General features: G+C 40.7%; 1 protein-coding gene across 4 annotated transcripts in view; it reads left to right on the top strand.

The window, feature by feature from the left end:
* Positions 1-17,102, top strand: part of PRPF4B (pre-mRNA processing factor 4B) — a 69,887-nt gene that overhangs the window by 46,995 nt on the left and 5,790 nt on the right. Inside the window, exons 9-18 of one of the 4 annotated variants that reach the window (XR_005749469.1) lie at positions 174-321; positions 1,739-1,876; positions 1,958-2,111; positions 6,039-6,153; positions 6,354-6,505; positions 9,009-9,095; positions 13,051-13,778; positions 14,791-14,843; positions 15,328-15,403; positions 16,124-16,242. Coding sequence is in view for 1 of the 4 variants with exons in the window: in XM_040353649.1 (XP_040209583.1) it covers positions 174-321; positions 1,739-1,876; positions 1,958-2,111; positions 6,039-6,153; positions 6,354-6,505; positions 9,009-9,095; positions 13,051-13,254 (998 nt within the window). In the remaining 3 variants the exon portion in view is untranslated. Of the gene's footprint in view, positions 1-173; positions 322-1,738; positions 1,877-1,957; positions 2,112-6,038; positions 6,154-6,353; positions 6,506-9,008; positions 9,096-13,050; positions 14,324-14,790; positions 14,844-15,327; positions 15,404-16,123; positions 16,243-17,102 lie in introns of those variants that run through there. The other 3 variants (XR_005749470.1, XR_005749471.1, XM_040353649.1) reach the window with 3 other exon arrangements.

Here is a 17,102-nt window from a genome sequence, read left to right on the forward strand (position 1 = left end):
CCTGAATCTAGCCTAATAGTATAATTGCAAATCTTTTAATAATCTGCGTATAAATGTTTTGGCTTATAACCAAATAAAACATTAACAACCAAATTGACCAACTTTTGACAAAAGCTTGTTTAGATTTTTATGTCCAATATGCCTAATCATTGTTAACTATTCCTCATATCTAGGTGTAAACATAGGTGAAATATTGGAGAAGCGATATAATGTCTATGGCTATACGGGTCAAGGAGTTTTCAGTAATGTTGTGCGTGCTCGAGATATGGCCAGAGCTAATCAGGAAGTCGCCGTCAAAATCATCAGAAACAATGACCTAATGTGAGTTTTCTTCATTTGGGTGGTGATAAACATTTAAACCAAATTTGCTTTATTTAGAAACAAATCAAATGATTTATAGATAGGGATCTGTAGTTCTTGCACTCCATAATTATTTGGCTTTTTGGTTTTATGTCGCTTTTGCATCCTGTTCCTGCATCAAATAACCCCCCTAGGAGAAGGTTACCTTGCGGGCACGCTCCCGTGTTCAGCATTTGGCGTCCATAGCCACCAAATGCGGAACTCGGCCAAAGGTGCCCGCGTCATTGGATTTGATTGACAGCAGCAGGAGCCAATGGCTGCGCTCTATCCAATCAAGTGTCGAGAACCCGGGCAGAGAGACTGCGTGTCCTCGTCGTGGGACATTCCAGGGCTCAGGTAAGTAAAACAGACTGCCAGTTTTGCATAGGAAGCATTAAGGTGAAAAAACAGAAGGGTTTACAACCCCTTTAAAGAAAATTACTTTGAAATCGGTACTCCTACTAAACATAAACTCTCTCCACCTTCAGAATCGTGTCCCACTGCTGCACAATTGTGCAAATACTATCTTTATAAATCTAAATTTGCATAGCTTTGTACATGTCCCTCTCCCCATGCGACAATGTTTAGGTACGCTAATTCTTTTACCTTTTTTAATGAATGTCAGCCAGTTTATCCTATATATTTTTTTTTTTTTTCCCCCTGATCTCAGTAAAAATGTAGAAGTCAAAGTATTTATATATTGTGGTTTATTTCCAAATGCACTTTTATATATATATATATATATATATATATATATATATATATATATATATATATATATATATATATATATATATATATATATATATATATATATATATATATATATATATATATATATATATATATATATATTGCCAGGCATATTAGTCCTCAGGAAGTATGTGCTGGAACTGGAGAGAGCCCAGAGAAGGGCAACAAAGCTAATAAAGGCACTGGAGGACCTTGGTTATGAGGAAAGTTTACGAGCACTGAACTTCTTCTCTCTGGGGAACACACTTGAGAGGGGATATGATTTCAATGTACTAATACCGTACTGGTGACCCCACAATAGGGATAAAACTTTTCCGCAAAAGGGAATTTTATAAGACACATGGGCATTCACTAGAATTAGAAGGGCGGTTTAACCTTAATCTGCGTAGAGGATTCTTTACTGTAAGAGCGGAAATATGTGGAATTCTCTTCCACAGGCGGTGGTTACAGAGGGGAGCATTGATAATTAAAAAAAAGATAAGATAAGCACCTGAACGACCGCAACCTACAGGGATATACAATGTAATACTGACATAAAATCACACACATAGGTTGGACTTGTGTCTTTTTTCAACCTCACCTACTATGTAACTATATTACATGCTGCTTTCTTCTACTAATGTATTAATCTGTTATCCATCCACAGGCAAAAAACTGGCTTGAAAGAATTGGAGTTTTTGAAGAAATTGAACGATGCAGACCCAGATGACAAGTTTCATTGTTTGCGGTTGTTCCGACACTTTTACCATAAACAGCACTTGTGTCTTGTATTTGAACCACTTAGGTAACAGTTTACCTTCAGATCTCTGACTACGTATTGTTGCATTTTTCACAATGCAAGTAACTACTTTCTTTTCTTTTTCAGTATGAACCTGCGTGAAGTTTTGAAGAAATATGGTAAAGACGTTGGCCTGCACATCAAAGCAGTGAGGTCATACAGTCAGCAACTATTTTTAGCTCTAAAGCTTCTAAAAAGATGCAATATTCTGCATGCTGACATCAAACCTGATAACATTCTGGTAAGAACTTTTTAGAACGTAAATTGGGACATTTTATTTTGTAGTGGAAAAAGCTAGGAACGTTTTTTTCTGGATAGAATGACAAAAGGTTAGAAACTGCCTGACTTTGCTGTCCTATGCTGGAAGTTATGAAAAATCGCCCCAACTTGAGTACAGCGATAACTTGTTTCCACTTTCATAGCTATATGGTTTCACCTTTTCTCATTGCAAACACTTTGATGATGCTCAAAGTAATGCAAAGCTTGAGGGCACATGTTTAAAGCAACACTGTATGTTTAATAAATGTGCCAATGTGTTTTTTTGCAATGGTTTATACCTGCTTTATAAATCGACTGACTCAGTTTTGGATGCTTAAACACAAAAATTCTCTTTTCCAAGCCTCTCTTGCCCCTACTACCAGTCGAACCATGGGTACTAACCGTGGGGCAAAACCGGTTTTAGAAAATAGACCACTGTTTGCTTAAAGATTACCACATATTTTTGGTAAAAATTGCAATAAGCGTATATTGATTGGTTTGCGCAAAAGTTAAAGCGTCTACAAAATAGGGGATCGTTTTATAGCATTTTATTATTATTTAATTTTTTTTACTAGTAATGGCAGCGATCTGCGATTTTTATCGTGTCTGCGACTTTATGGCGGACACATTGGACACTTTTGACCCGTTTTTGGAACCATTGCCAATTTTACAGCTATCGGTGCTATAAAAATGCACATATTACTGTGAAAATGACACTGGCATCGAAGGAGTTAACCACTAGGTGGCGCTGAGGAGGCCAAGTATATACTAGGGAGTGCTTCTAACTAGAGGTCGACCGATATGGGTTTTTCTCTGGCCGATGCCGATATTTAGAAATCGGGGCAGCCGATGGCCGATATATGAGGCCGATTTTTGCGGCCGATATTTTGGGCCGATTTTTGGATTGGGATGCATTGTGGAGGAGGATGGATGGTGCTGGGCGTGGGTGGGAGATGCGTTGTGGAGGAGGAAAGATGGTGCTGGCTGTGCCTGGGGGATGCATTGTGGAGGGGGATGGCTGGATGTTGCTGGCCTTGGAGGGGGGATGCGTTGTGGAGGGGAAGAGATGGATGGTGCTGGCTGTGGATGGAGGGAAGGGGGTGGATGGATGGAGCTGGCCCTGGGTGGGGAATGCATTGTCGAGGGGGATGGAGGGATGGAGCTGGCCGTGGGTGGAGGATGCATTGTGGAGGGGGAGAGATGGATGGTGCTGGCTGTGGATGGAGGGAGGGGGGTGGATGGATGCAGCTGGCCGTGGGTGGGGGATGCATTGTAGAGAGGGGGGTGGATGGATGGAGCTGGCCGTGGGTGGGGGATGTATTGTGAAGGGGGATGGATGGAGCTGGCCGTGGGTGGGGGATGCATTGTAGAGGGGGGTGGATGGATGAAGCTGGCCGTGGGTGGGGAATGCATTGTGGTGGGGGATGCATTGTGAAGGGGGATGGATGGATGGAGCTGGCCGTGGGTGGGGGATGTATTGTGAAGGGGGATGGATGGATGCAGCTGGCCGTGGGTGGGGGATGCATTGTGAAAGGGGATGGATGGATGGAGCTGGCCGTGGGTGGGGGATGCATTGTGAAGGGTGATGGATGGAGCTGGCCGTGGGTGGGGGATGTATTGTGAAGGGGGATGGATGGATGGAGCGAGCTGGCTGTGGGTGGGGGATGTATTGTGAAGGGGGATGGATGGATGGAGCTGGCCGTGGGTGGGGGATGTATTGTGAAGGGGGATGGATGGATGGAGCGAGCTGGCCGTGGGTGGGGGATATATTGTGAAGGGTGATGGATGGATGGAGCTGGCTGTGGGTGGGGGATGTATTGTGAAGGGGGATGGATGGATGGAGCTGGCCGTGGGTGGGGGATGTATTGTGAAGGGGGATGGATGGATGGAGCGAGCTGGCTGTGGGTGGGGGATGTATTGTGAAGGGGGATGGATGGAGCTGGCCGTGGGTGGGGGATGTATTGTGAAGGGGGATGGATGGATGGAGCTGGCCGTGGGTGGGGGATGTATTGTGAAGGGGGATGGATGGATGGAGCGAGCTGGCTGTGGGTGGGGGATGTATTGTGAAGGGGGATGGATGGATGGAGCTGGCCGTGGGTGGGGATGGATATATATATAAAATGAGTGTGTATACAGGAGAGGTGTGTGCTCTAACATGTACACACTGTTCCCTCCAGCACTGTCCATTGGATGACACCTGTGAGCTCCCACGTGAGTTGGAGTACAATCACTAGAGAGCCGAGGCACCTATCAGAGATGATAGGAATACTGTACATTACCCCAGTCTCCAGCAGCACGAGAAATGAATCCTTCAGCCACGCTGCTGGTAGCCTGCGCGCCGGCCCCGCCCCCCCCTACCTCGACGGGCTGTAGGAAGCTTTTGTGATCTCTTCGCGCAGACAAGCAACTACTGCAGCTGCTCGGGCTTGTGACAAGTTTGCTTTCTGCTACAGCCCGTCGAGGTAGGGGGGGGAGGGGCCGGCGCGCAGGCTACCAGCAGCGTGGCTGAAGGATTCATTTCTCGTGGAGCGGGGTTTAGCGCAGCAGCCGAAAATCGGCCGATTTTTTTACAATAATCGGCCGATGCCGATTTCTTAAAAACGGCCAAATATCGGCCGATATATCGGCCGACCGATATATCGGTCGACCTCTACTTCTAACTGTAGGGGGGATGAACTGTGTGTGACACGACACTGATAACCGCTTCCGATTACAGGAAGTGGTGATCAGTGTCCTTGTCACTAGGAAGACTGGGGAAATGCTTGTTTACATCAGCATTTCTCCGTTCTTCCTCAACGCGAGACGATCGCGGATATCCCCGCGAACATCGAGTCCGCGGGACCTGTGGTCGGGCTCGCGAAGGGCACGTCCACAATGCCACTTAAAGGGGACGTATATATACGTCATTCTGCCTGCCTGTGCCATTCTGCCGACGTATAGTGTCGTGCGTTGGTCGGGAAGCAGTTAAAAGACCCTCAGTCACTGCATGTTCACAAAATGTAATAAATATCCAATTTCTTTCTGTTTATTTAAATCTATATTATTAGGTATGCACCGATACCAACTTTTTCAGAGCGAGTATAAGTTACCGATACATTTTTTTTATTCGCAGATACCAATTACAGTACAATTAACAATTCGCAGTATTCGCCGATGCCAATTACAGATACCCATTTTTTCAATGCGGTGCAATTTGAGCCCATACAAAATGAATGGGCTCAAATCGCACTGTATGGACCCGCATGTGATTTGAACAAGAATGCTGTGCAATTCCTGTCCTGAATTCGCCTGCATTCCTGTTCAAATCACATGCGATTCTTTGTAGTGCGGTTTGACCTCATTAATTTTGTATGGGCTTGAACTGCACTACATGGAAAAGGTTTCTGTTTTAGGTATCGGAGCATTTGCAAGTACTCATGCAACTGCTTAGTATCGGCCTCGCTAATATTGCGTTATTTGCCCATACAGGGAAAAGCAACACGTTCACTTTAATTCCTGCCTCTCCAGCTACATCACCTTTCAGTTGCCAGGAGCAAAGATAGAGAGCCCTGTGTAACCTCCAAGTGCCTCCGGTCAGAGCTGACACAGGGCTGATGACTTTTCTCTTCCAATATGACAACGATGTGCCACTCATCAAGCCTCAGAACTGTTGCATGCTTCTTCACACCCAAGGGAAACTGGTATTTTCCAGCTCCTAAATGTAGTGAAAAAGAAAAGGCACATATATGCTGCTAGGGAGGGTGAAATCAACGCATACCTGTTGGTTTGCCCTGCATGGGCAAAAAACACATCTGCTTTAAAGGAATTTCTGTGAAGAATTTCTGCATTTAAAAAAAATTATAGAAACGTACATATTTGAAATATAGGACATTGAACATCTTTCTGTTTTTTTAATCTCATCAATATTAAGGTAAATGAATCCAAAACCATCCTGAAGCTTTGTGACTTTGGATCAGCATCTCATGTGGCAGATAATGACATTACACCATATCTTGTCAGTAGATTTTACAGAGCTCCTGAAATCAGTAAGTACCGATGTTCCCTTGGTAAACATTTCTTAAAAAGTAAAATCTTTTTTGCACTATTCTGTAAATGAGATGTGGCATATGGAATACATTTTCTGTTTTCTAGGTCAAGTTTAACAATCGCCTTGCATTTTTTAGTATACAATATATTGACTTATAGATGTAAATGCTTCTGGATAATAATTCTGCTTTCCCTGCAGTAATTGGCAAGATTTATGATTATGGAATAGACATGTGGTCAGTTGGCTGCACATTGTCTGAGCTCTACACTGGAAAAATATTATTCCCTGGGAAAACCAATAACCATATGATAAAATTAGCCATGGACCTAAAGGGAAAAATGCCAAACAAGGTATGTAATGTATTTAACTGCTGCCACTTTTGTGTTATCTTTAATATTCCTAGATAGATTGTGCTTGAAAACAGCCTTATGAAACTGTACAGTTTTGAAAATGTAAGTATAACTATATAGGACTGATTACCCTTATTTAGGCTGGAACATGTAACCTGTTCCAGCGCCTGCCTTTCCTCCTTCCCCCAATCCCCCCTCCATGTGACAGCAGGCAATGGATCTTCTCCACACGTCTGCTGTCACAATTTGAAAACGCGTGACCATGCGGGGGTCTGCCCACATAGTTGTGTCATTCATTCACAGATTTCTGTGAATGAATGAACTACAAGTACCATTGGGCTTTGCCAACGACGGCTTCTAGTTCTCAATGAACTGTGAGGGCGCTGGTAAAAGCTCTCATAGTCTAGACTGAGTCACCCTTGGACAGCAGCACTGTTTGGAGAGGGTAGGCTCAGATAAACTAGTAGCTTGAAATGGACTTTACATAAGTGAGTAACAAATTAAAGCCCTACTCCAGCTAACACTTTTTTTATGTTTGGGATGGTCACTTCCTGTTTTGGGTTCCTAGGTTGTCAGGGGCGACATATAAATAAAAATTATGATTTTTTTTTTACAGTTTTATATGAAAGCCCCACCTGCCCTTAGTACCCTCTCAGTCTTATATTTGTTTGTCCCCCAATCCAGCAAGATACTACTGCCTAGATTACCTGGCGGTTTATCACAAGTCTGCCAGGCCTACTTGTACAATTGAAAAAAGGGGGGATGTAATGGCGCTTGCTACTTAATAATTATCTAGCCAGTTAAAGCGGTGTTTCACCCTGCAGAACAACTTTTTAGCATAAAATTCGGCATAGTAGCGCGAGCTACAGTATGCCTGTCTTAATTTTTTTATCCCCGTACTCACTGTGTAATCGTACATAGAAGATTCCGACTGCCCGCGGGGAATGGGCGTTCCTTTCAAGAGGGAGGGTGATTGACGGCCGGCTCTGGCACGTCACGCTCCCTGAAGACAGCCGGAGTAGGTCTCTGCTCTTCACGGCGCCTGCGCACAGACTATGCGCAGGCGCCGTAAAGAGCCAAGCCTATTTCGGCTATTTCCGGAGAAGCGTGACGTGCCAGAGCCGGCCGTCAATCACCTTCCGTCTGGATTGGAACGTCCATTCCCCGTGGGCAGTCGGAATCTTCTATGTACGATTACACAGTGAGTACGGGGATAAAAAAATTAAGACAGGCATACTGTAGCTCGCGCTACTATGCCAAATTTTATGCTAGAAGAAAAAAATATATATATTTTTTTTTATAGGGTGAACCCCCGCTTTAATAGTGCTCCATTAACAACACAATACCGTATATAAAAAGCAAATAAATCCAGATGTGAACCGTGAAAATGTTTCACTCCTTGTTCCTTAAAGTCCCACCAAACATCAATAACAGTGGTGAAGGGGATGAATAAGTGATAATAATGAGATCCAAAATAAATGATTGAATAAATTATCAATCAATGATAAACTTCCAAAAAATATGTGAATCAACATCCATATACAGTGAAAAAAAGGGTGAGATAAATGAATCCTTATAATGAGTGGAACCAACCGTCCACCAGAAAAAAATTATATAACAAGATGTGAATATAAGTCTCAATGCACAACCTCGTGCTAATAGGATAATCTGGTAATGCCAGTGAATAATTGAAAATAACAAATAAAATAAAAGTGCTTCAGCAAAAAGGTCCAAAGTACATAGTGCTCCAAAACAGTCCAATATTGAAGTGCTTAAATGAATGTTCCCAAAGTGCAAAAGTGCTTTAATAAATATTATCTGCAATCCACCGCACGATCGCTCAGTGTAGCTGTGCAGAAAGAACACCAGTGTTTGTTAATACAGGCCCCTCACCTTAGGGAAGGCTAGATTAAGCCTATAATGCTGCTGACTTAGGCAAGCCCAGCAGATTCCTCTGCAGATCTGCGTCTCCAGGTCAGCCTGCTGTTCCAATCTCCCAGCTGCAGATTTTTCAAGTCCCAGCAATATCACTCCCAGGATGGCACCCAATGAAAGAACAGTGGAATCCCCATAGTGTAGTATGGAACAACGATTTTAATGACCGACGGCTCTCCTCCTTCCTGACGTGTTGCATGGCTGTACACGCCGCTTAGTCATAGGATGACGTCCATAGGTCTATCTAAGTTTTCCCATAGGGCTTCTATCTATCTCTATGTAGAGCACATGTGCGAACCTTGCCATTGTGGCTTGACAATTGGATAGGTGCTCTAGATAGGTGTGTGTGTATCCAGAGACCATTGAGTTCATAAGATTGGGAGGAGGGTCTGCTGGAGCAGTTGTATTTTAAGCCATTTCTACTCCCCAAAACCTTGGCCCCCAAAAGAATAGGTTGTTCTTTGCAAGTGGAACAACTATATATTATTGATGTTGCTCAAATTTGAATGTCTTTCTTTACTAAGTTTAAGTTTGTTTTTATCAACCTTTTTTTATGTAACATTCACAGATGATTCGGAAAGGTGTATTTAAGGACCAGCACTTTGACGCAAATCTTAACTTCATGTATATTGAAGTTGACAAAGTCACAGAAAGAGTATGTATCCATTTTACTTTATTCTTGTATTCTACCTGAATTCCGTTTTTCCTAAAGAGAATTGAGATCTGTTTTGCCCAGTAGATTCCTGTTGATAAAAATGCAATTTAAACTACACATATGGTACTGTGGAAACATCCCATAGTAGTATGCATTTCCCCATTCTCATTAGGGATGCACCAATACATTGGCTGCTAAAAATAGGGCTAGAAAAAAGGCGCTGATGATGGCCGCTGAAAATGTGATGGTAATGACCGAAAATAAATTCATATTTTATTTAAATTCATGATATTAAAAAGTCAAATCTAATGCAATTATTTATAAAAATATATAAATATATTTTTAAAAGTTGTCCATTTCAGTTTCAGCCAAGTGCATCCTGAATTTTCCATTTCGGTGCACCACTGATTCTCATACTTCATTGGGGAAATCTGGGTAAAGGATATTGTACTAATGCCTGGTCCACACCTATGCGCTTTTGTGTGTGTTTTTTGCAGAAACGCACTACAGTCCTTTTAACATGGTTTCCCTATGGGACACGTTCACATCTATACTTTTTTTTGCCTTTAGTAATTACCTTTGACTGTCTACTTTCCAAAAAGGGGTAATTTGGGGGATATTTGTATTGTCCTGGCATTTTTGGGCCTCAAGAAATGAGTCAGTCAGCACATCAGGATTGATACATTTTCAGATCTATACCATAGTTTGTGGACTCTCGAACTTTCCTACAGACTAAATTTACACTGATTTGGGTTATTTTCACTAAAGAAATGTAGCAATAAATTTTGGCCTAAATTTATGAACAATTTATTTGCAAAATTTTATAACTGAAAATATTCTGAAAAAAAAAAACAGTGGTGATTTAAATACTACCAAAAGAAAGCTCTATTTGTGTGAACAAAATGATTTAAATTTAGTTTGGGTACAGCCATGGATGACCGTGCAATTGTTATTGAAAATGAGACGACACTTGAGGCTAAAAATTGGCCTGGGCAGGAAGGGGGTAAAAGTGCCCTGTTAATCTGCACAACAGATAGGCCCAAAAAGGAAAAAAAACAAAACAGGGAAAATAAACCCGAAACCACTTGTGCAAAAAGCACTACGGAAAGCGATCAACAGCAACCTGCATAGGTGTGAACCAAGCCTAATGCTGGCCATACACTATACATAACATCGGCCGAAATTCACTCATTTGGCCAGTTTGTTTGTTTTTCGTCCAGTTAATGGGAACAAAATCGATCAATAGTTGAGTGATTTTTGACCTGGAAAAAAAAAACGAAGGATACGTTTGGAAATTTGCCAAATGAACGATAAATTGAAAGGTTAATGTGTTTCCCATCTGAACTGTTTGCACTAGGTATATGTAAAAAACAAACAAAAAATGTATTAATTTATGTCCACTGGCTTATCGGTCATTACATGATAGCACTATCGTTTCTTCGCCTGGCCGAATGTCTGTTTTTCGAAAATGGGTTCGGCTGATTTTTCGTATAGTGTATGGCCAGCATTAGTATCGTGTCAGTTTTCTTTATTACACATGCATTTGCCTTTCAGTTATGTCTTTAAACCCAACCTGAAGGGAAACAGTGCTGTGAATTTTTATTATGTATATTCTTTTTTTATGGATGGAGTAGGGTGTTTTCAGGAGAAAATTTTAAATCTGTAACATTTTGGGTTTTCCTCCAGGGTGACTAGGAGTACCCTAGAGGCAATAGCAAAAATATAAATGAAAAATTTAATAAAACAAACTAGAAGATTCATTTCCTGAAGCACATGCATGGGAATGCTGAATAGCTGAATTGCTAAAGCTAACTGGAGGAATAGCTTATATCCCTAATCAAAAGTTGAAGGGAGAATAGTTTCATTAAAGTTTAACACCACATGTATGAAAGATGTGGAATATTTAAAGGTTTTTTTAAAAGCTTTTTGGTCATTAATCCCCACACCTAATGAGTAAGAGAACCCTTCAAACAAGTCTTAATACATCCAAAACAGTACATGCTATCGAAACTTTTTGTTGATGTGGGAATGCCAGTGATTTAAAAAGAAGTTCGCTGTGCGTTTTGCTGGGAAATCTGAAGAATTTTATACAGGACAGTCAATGGAAGACAGTGTTGAACTCTTGTCATTTGGAAGCTCAATCAGCCAAAAATAAAAGGCGTATCACAAAACTGAGCACATTGCCTGAAACTACACAAAAATACCCACATTTTGATCCTTCATTTTGCATCATTCCATGCATTGCCAGCACCCTTGGCTTTGTATCAGGTGAGGAGACTTTCTGATTAGTATCTTAGAGCGGTGATTCCTCTTTTTCATTATGATATCATCCACTCTAAGTAACCCCATAGACACTCTGTTTAATCGATAACATTTTCAGAAATTATCATTAAACTTAAACAGGTTTGTCACACAAACTGTAAAAGATTTCAAACTGAAAAGATATAGCCAGTCAGCTGAATATTTTGTGAACATTTTAAAGTTTGTTTGGCGTCTGTAGGTGAAAGTATAAAGGAGCTGAAACTTTTGGGAGCAGAAGAAGATTTTAAGGATTTGAAGCATGCGGTCATTCACTTCAATGTTAAAAAAAAAGTGTTAGAAAGCTTAACATTTTTAAAAGTATAAATAGTAGAAAAAAAGTTGAAGTCCTATCATTGGCTGAAAGAGCTGAACATTTTAAAAGTCGAATGGTTTTAATTAGGGTTGTCCCGATACCGATGCTAGTATCGGTATCGGGACCGATACCAAGCATTTGCCCGAGTACTTGTACTTGGGCAAATGCTCCCGATGCTTCACCCGATACTTGTACTGTCGGCGGTGATCAGTGCGTGGGGAAGTTACAAGCACCGATCACCGCTGTATAGATTTAAAAGTTATTTCTCCGCTTCTCTCTAAACCCCTTCCCCCGCGTGTCTTTCAGCTGCTTTAAAATCAGCGGTGATCGGTGCTTGTAACTCCCCCACACACGATCACCGCTGACTGTCCCGTGTCCTCCTCCAGCCCCCCTCCGTTTTGCTGCAGTCTGTCTCCCTCCCTCCATGTCCCCCGCCGTGTTTTTCTCTCTCTCTCTCTCTCCGTGTCCCCCCCGTGTTTCTCTCTCTCTCTCCCTCTGTGTATCCCTCCCCTTCCGTGCTCCTCCTCCACCCCCTGGAATTATCAGGATGGAGAGCGTGGTAGGAGCCGGCTCCTTACTGCTCCGAATGTACAGAGTCAGTGATCACTGACTCTGTCCATTCACATAACTGAAACATCGTAACCTGTGTTTACAATGCGCAGCTGATGCTGCTGAGAAAGGGACTAGGGAACATGTGTCCCTATTCCCTTTCCGTGTCTCAAAGGGGAGCTGTCAGAGGTCTGTTTAAAACCCTGATATCTCACCAAAGCCCCCCAACAGGGCTGAAAAAAATAAATAAAAATAAATAAAGAATAAAAAAACAAAATAATAAAAAAAATAAAAAAAAATAAAAACACACTGACACGGTCACCTAACCCCCCCCCCCCCCATTATAAAAAGAAAGCATTATAAATAATAAAAAAAAAAAAAAAAAATGAAAAACAAATTGTTAAAGATAAAAAAAAGACGACTGACACATGTGCCGCTGTTGCATGAGATTAAAAAAAAGTATCGGTATTCGGTATCGGCGAGTACTTGGAAAAAAAAGTATCGGTACTTGTACTCGGTCTTAAAAAAGTGGTAACGGGACAACCCTAGTTTTAATAGCTGAAAGTATGCAGAAGTTACGCAGAGCCAAAAAACGTACAATATAGTTATGGGGGAATGCTATGAGCATTCCCACTAATTATTCTAACCCTTCATCACTCTATCCAAAACTAAGAATTTATTTTTTATTTTTTTTATAAATACTTTTAAGTAGCAATGATAACTATTTCTCTGCACTAATTGTGTGTGTGTTTTTTTTGTTTTGTTTTAAACAAACTTATTCATGCTTTCCAGGAAAAAGTTACTGTCATGAGCACTATTAACCCAACAAAGGACTTGTTGGCTGATTTAATTGGATTGCAGAGACTTCCAGAAGACCAACGTAAAAAAGTGCACCAATTAAAAGACTTGTTGGACCAGATCCTAATGCTAGATCCAGCGAAACGAATAAGCATCAATCAAGCACTTCAGCACCCTTTCATCCAGGAAAAGATCTAAATGATTTGACTAGCTCACACATCGGGATTGAAGACCACCTACAGCAGCCTGTTAATGTATATAAACATATAAATATTTCCCTTGCAAAGTTGAGGAAGCATGAATCGTTCAAGAGTATATTTTACTTTTTATCAATCAATTGTGATATATGTACTTTTTTCACAGTAGGAATGCTTGTAAATTGGCTGAATTGTACTCAAGAGTACAAATGCAATTTCCTTTGAACATTATATTTGGGGAAAGAAAGTTGCAATTTAATTGTTGGATGTTAATATTTTATTTTTAGCGGTCCTGGCTCATTTTTCCTTTTTTTTGTTCATTTTTTTTTAAACTTTTGTTTTGAGAAAACATGACGAGCATAAATGCTGTTTATATTCACGTTTTCCTAGGTTGTGTGCGCAGGCCTCAGCAGCATGCTCTTGGTCTATTCAGTGCCGAAGGGAGGCCTGTTCCTTCTAGAGCCTGCCTGCAGGGATGGTCTCCTCTTTTAAAGCAGGTTGTGTACAACTTACAGTACACTGAAGGTAAGCTAAACCCATCAACATTGTTGGTATTTTAAAATGTTGTTGTGTAAATGTATATTGAGACCTTGGTAACTAACTGTGGCAGCTTTCTGCCTCTGCATGTTTCACAAGTGACCTACAGTTTTGTTATTTTGTAATGTTTTAATTTGGACAGTACTTGTGGCAGTTTCAATCCACACTTTCTCTCCATTCCTTTTTACTGGAATGTGCGCAATTGATGGAAAGGGGGTGCCTTCAGTGTACTGGATCATAAATATGTTCTTTTTTTGTCTTTATTTTAGTCCAGTAGATTCATTAAAAAAAAAAAATTCTATATAAAATGTGAAACAATCTGCAAAGATTTATGGGTCAGTCTATCCACAACTGATGATTTAGTTATATAATGAGACAGCGGTGGGCTAAATTAGCCAAAGACTTCATAAAGCTCCCGAGCCCGTTTTCTCCAGGGATCTTGGCCTTGCCCTATTCTGAACACATCTGGGGGAAGAGAGGCAATTTACAAGCAGTGCAGAGACTTCAGTTATAAAAATATCAATGCTGGAGAACCCAAAAGATATAAGGGACTGTTGCGAGATATCATTTTCTACCATCTATAGACGGGACTGATGTCAGTTATGGGTTGACTGATGGTTTAGGGCAGGGATATGCAATTAGCGGACCTCCAGCTGTTGCAGCACTACAAGTTCCATGAGGCATAGCAAGACAGTCACAAGCATGACTCCCACAGGCAGAGGCATGAAGGGACGTGTAGTTTTGCAACAGCTGGAGGTCCACTAATTGCATATCCCTGGTTTAGGGCCTGGGTAACGTAATGCATTCTGTCATGTTTAAACATCTGTACAAAGAAGCATTCTTAAGGTTCTATGTATTAAAAAATGTACTTTTTTTGTAACTGAACAGTTAAGCAGAGGGACAGCCATTTTGTCTGGCAAAATGATTCCCTGCTAAATGTCTATCTGAAGTGTTTTCTTTGTTCTTTGTTTTCACTGTTTGTGATCATATTGTCTTTCAGTACAGGAATAAACTCTCCACTCTTGAACAAAAATCAGCTGCTTTTTAAAAGCGGTAATTGCTTCTTTACCTTTCTTCTCTTGTAAATAAATCTTTTTGTTAAACCTTCAAATGTTCTTTTTGCATAAACATTTGGCTCACTTATTGTAAAGTGAAGGTGGTTTTGCTGCATGTACAGTGGCCCATGCAGATATCTGTATGTTTTCAGTATGCATAATTAGATAATAAAGTCTTTTGTGAAAAAGGTATCTGTAGCCATTTGTAAGATGTCTATTTTGATTTCTAACCGATAAAATGGGAAATGCCACTAACGATTGAAAAGTCCATTTATTTCAGTAAGTAGAATGTTTGCTGTCTTTTGGAGACATAGGTCACCTTTGAATAGTTTCCAATGATTCTCAACTTTATGATACCAAATAAATTTTTAAATCTCATACTCTCAATCTGTGTTAGAGTGATTTTTTTTTTTTTTAAATGCTTGTGGTATTAACTAATGTTTGTGCTGTTTTCTCACTTTCCCTCTTGATGGTGCTGAAAGGAAAATGGAAAGCAAGACAAGGCTTCCCAACGGCTGCTTTGCTGAGACACCATCTTCACCTCCCTCACCTCACAAGGTCATTCTTGACGGCATGTGTAGATAAGCATATAGAAACGTTGCAAAAACAATAGGTGTATCCAAATGAACAATTTCTTATTATTTAGAGAACAAAATCTAGAAAAGTATATAGAAATTTTGCAAAAACAGGTGATTCCAAATGAAGGAATTCCTTATTTAGAAAATACAAATATCTTTGAGCTCCCATAGCCATGCAAATAGGCATGAATGTTAACGGTTCAAGTGCTGTGGTGTGTTTTTTTTTTATTTATTTTTTAGCTTGTCTTTTTATCACTTGTCCTCTGCTTTGTGCAGTTTCAGTGCCACAGCATGCCATTTTGATAACGGATGTGCTTTTAGATGATTGGACTTACTGAGTAAGCTTAATGCTGTGCAAAGAGCGATGAAGTGCGCCAAGTGCAGTAAAGCATAGTAACCAATCAGATTTCAATTTTCGGAAGCCTTATTAGTGAAGGATGACCTATTTTGCTTGTTATATTGGGTACTTTTTTTTGCACTTATTTAATAAACACCTTTTGGGGATAGGCAAATGGGCTTTTCTGGCCAAGTGAAAAATGTGAGCCGATGTGTCTTTTCAGTTTTACCTAAACTGTGTTAAAAAGATAGTTCTTCAATGCAGGAAGCAATCGTCCATCTAATCACATGCAGATTTATCTGCCCTTTTTTTGTAGTCTGCGAAATAATAAAGTTGCTGGTTAACCTGTTTCTTTTGTTTTAGATGCTGTTTCAAGGATGAAGACAAGATGACCTCACCCAAGGTTTCTGATTTATGAAACGGAAATAATGCCTTTTGGATTAAAATAGTCAATTCGTTTTATTTTGGCTGGATGTATGATGGTAAAACAACATTCATGTGTTTAAAGCAAGAGCAAAACTGATCTCTGGCAGGTTATGGGATAGGTTATTTAAAGTGGTTTTAACATTTTTTGCATTAAAGTGGATGTAAACCCGATTCATACAATTTTTGCAGGGCACATATATCTTTAGTGTTTTCTTCTCTCCTAAGCACTGTGTTCCATAGCTGTCTCTTGCTCCGTAACTCTGTTAGCCTAATAACTTCTCGCACTTTCTCTCTGAGACAGGAGATAGAAGTGTGTCAGAGAAGGTAGATTAGCAGTCAGCTTGCCATCTAAGAGCAGAGCTGTGCACATTTATTTCTTCCTTTGCCTTTGAGGGGAGGGGGGTGTGTGTCTTTCTTCCAATCAGCTGTCTTGGCTGTATGCCGATAATCCACTCCCAGTGCTAACCAGGAAGAGAAAATCTTTAACGCGAAGAGCTCTTTCAAAAAGGATGTATACACATGAAGACAGCAGATATACAACTTATATAGGGAGATTTGTTTCATCTCTGTGTATCATCTGAAGCTGCTCACTTCACTGGGTATATGTGAGGGTTATTAGCCTAATAACTTTTCCCACATTCTCTAAAACGGGAGATAGATCTGTGTGTCAGGGGAGGTTGCTATAAATAGATTAGCAGTCAGCCTGCCATCTAAGGGCAAAGCTGTAAAAGCATTTTCATTCTTCCACCAATGTGGAGGGGTGGGTGTGTGCCTTTCCTCCAGTCATCTGCACCCAGTGTAATCCAAGCCTTCTCCTAACAGTGCAGAATGAGGAAGTGAAAATTCTAACTCGATGTAAGAATTCTAAACAATATAGCAAGCTGAAGACAGCAAATATACATGTAAAACTTATGTA

Source organism: Rana temporaria, chromosome 5, assembly GCF_905171775.1.
Source record: "Rana temporaria chromosome 5, aRanTem1.1, whole genome shotgun sequence".
Classification (NCBI taxonomy): Eukaryota; Metazoa; Chordata; class Amphibia; order Anura; family Ranidae; genus Rana; species Rana temporaria.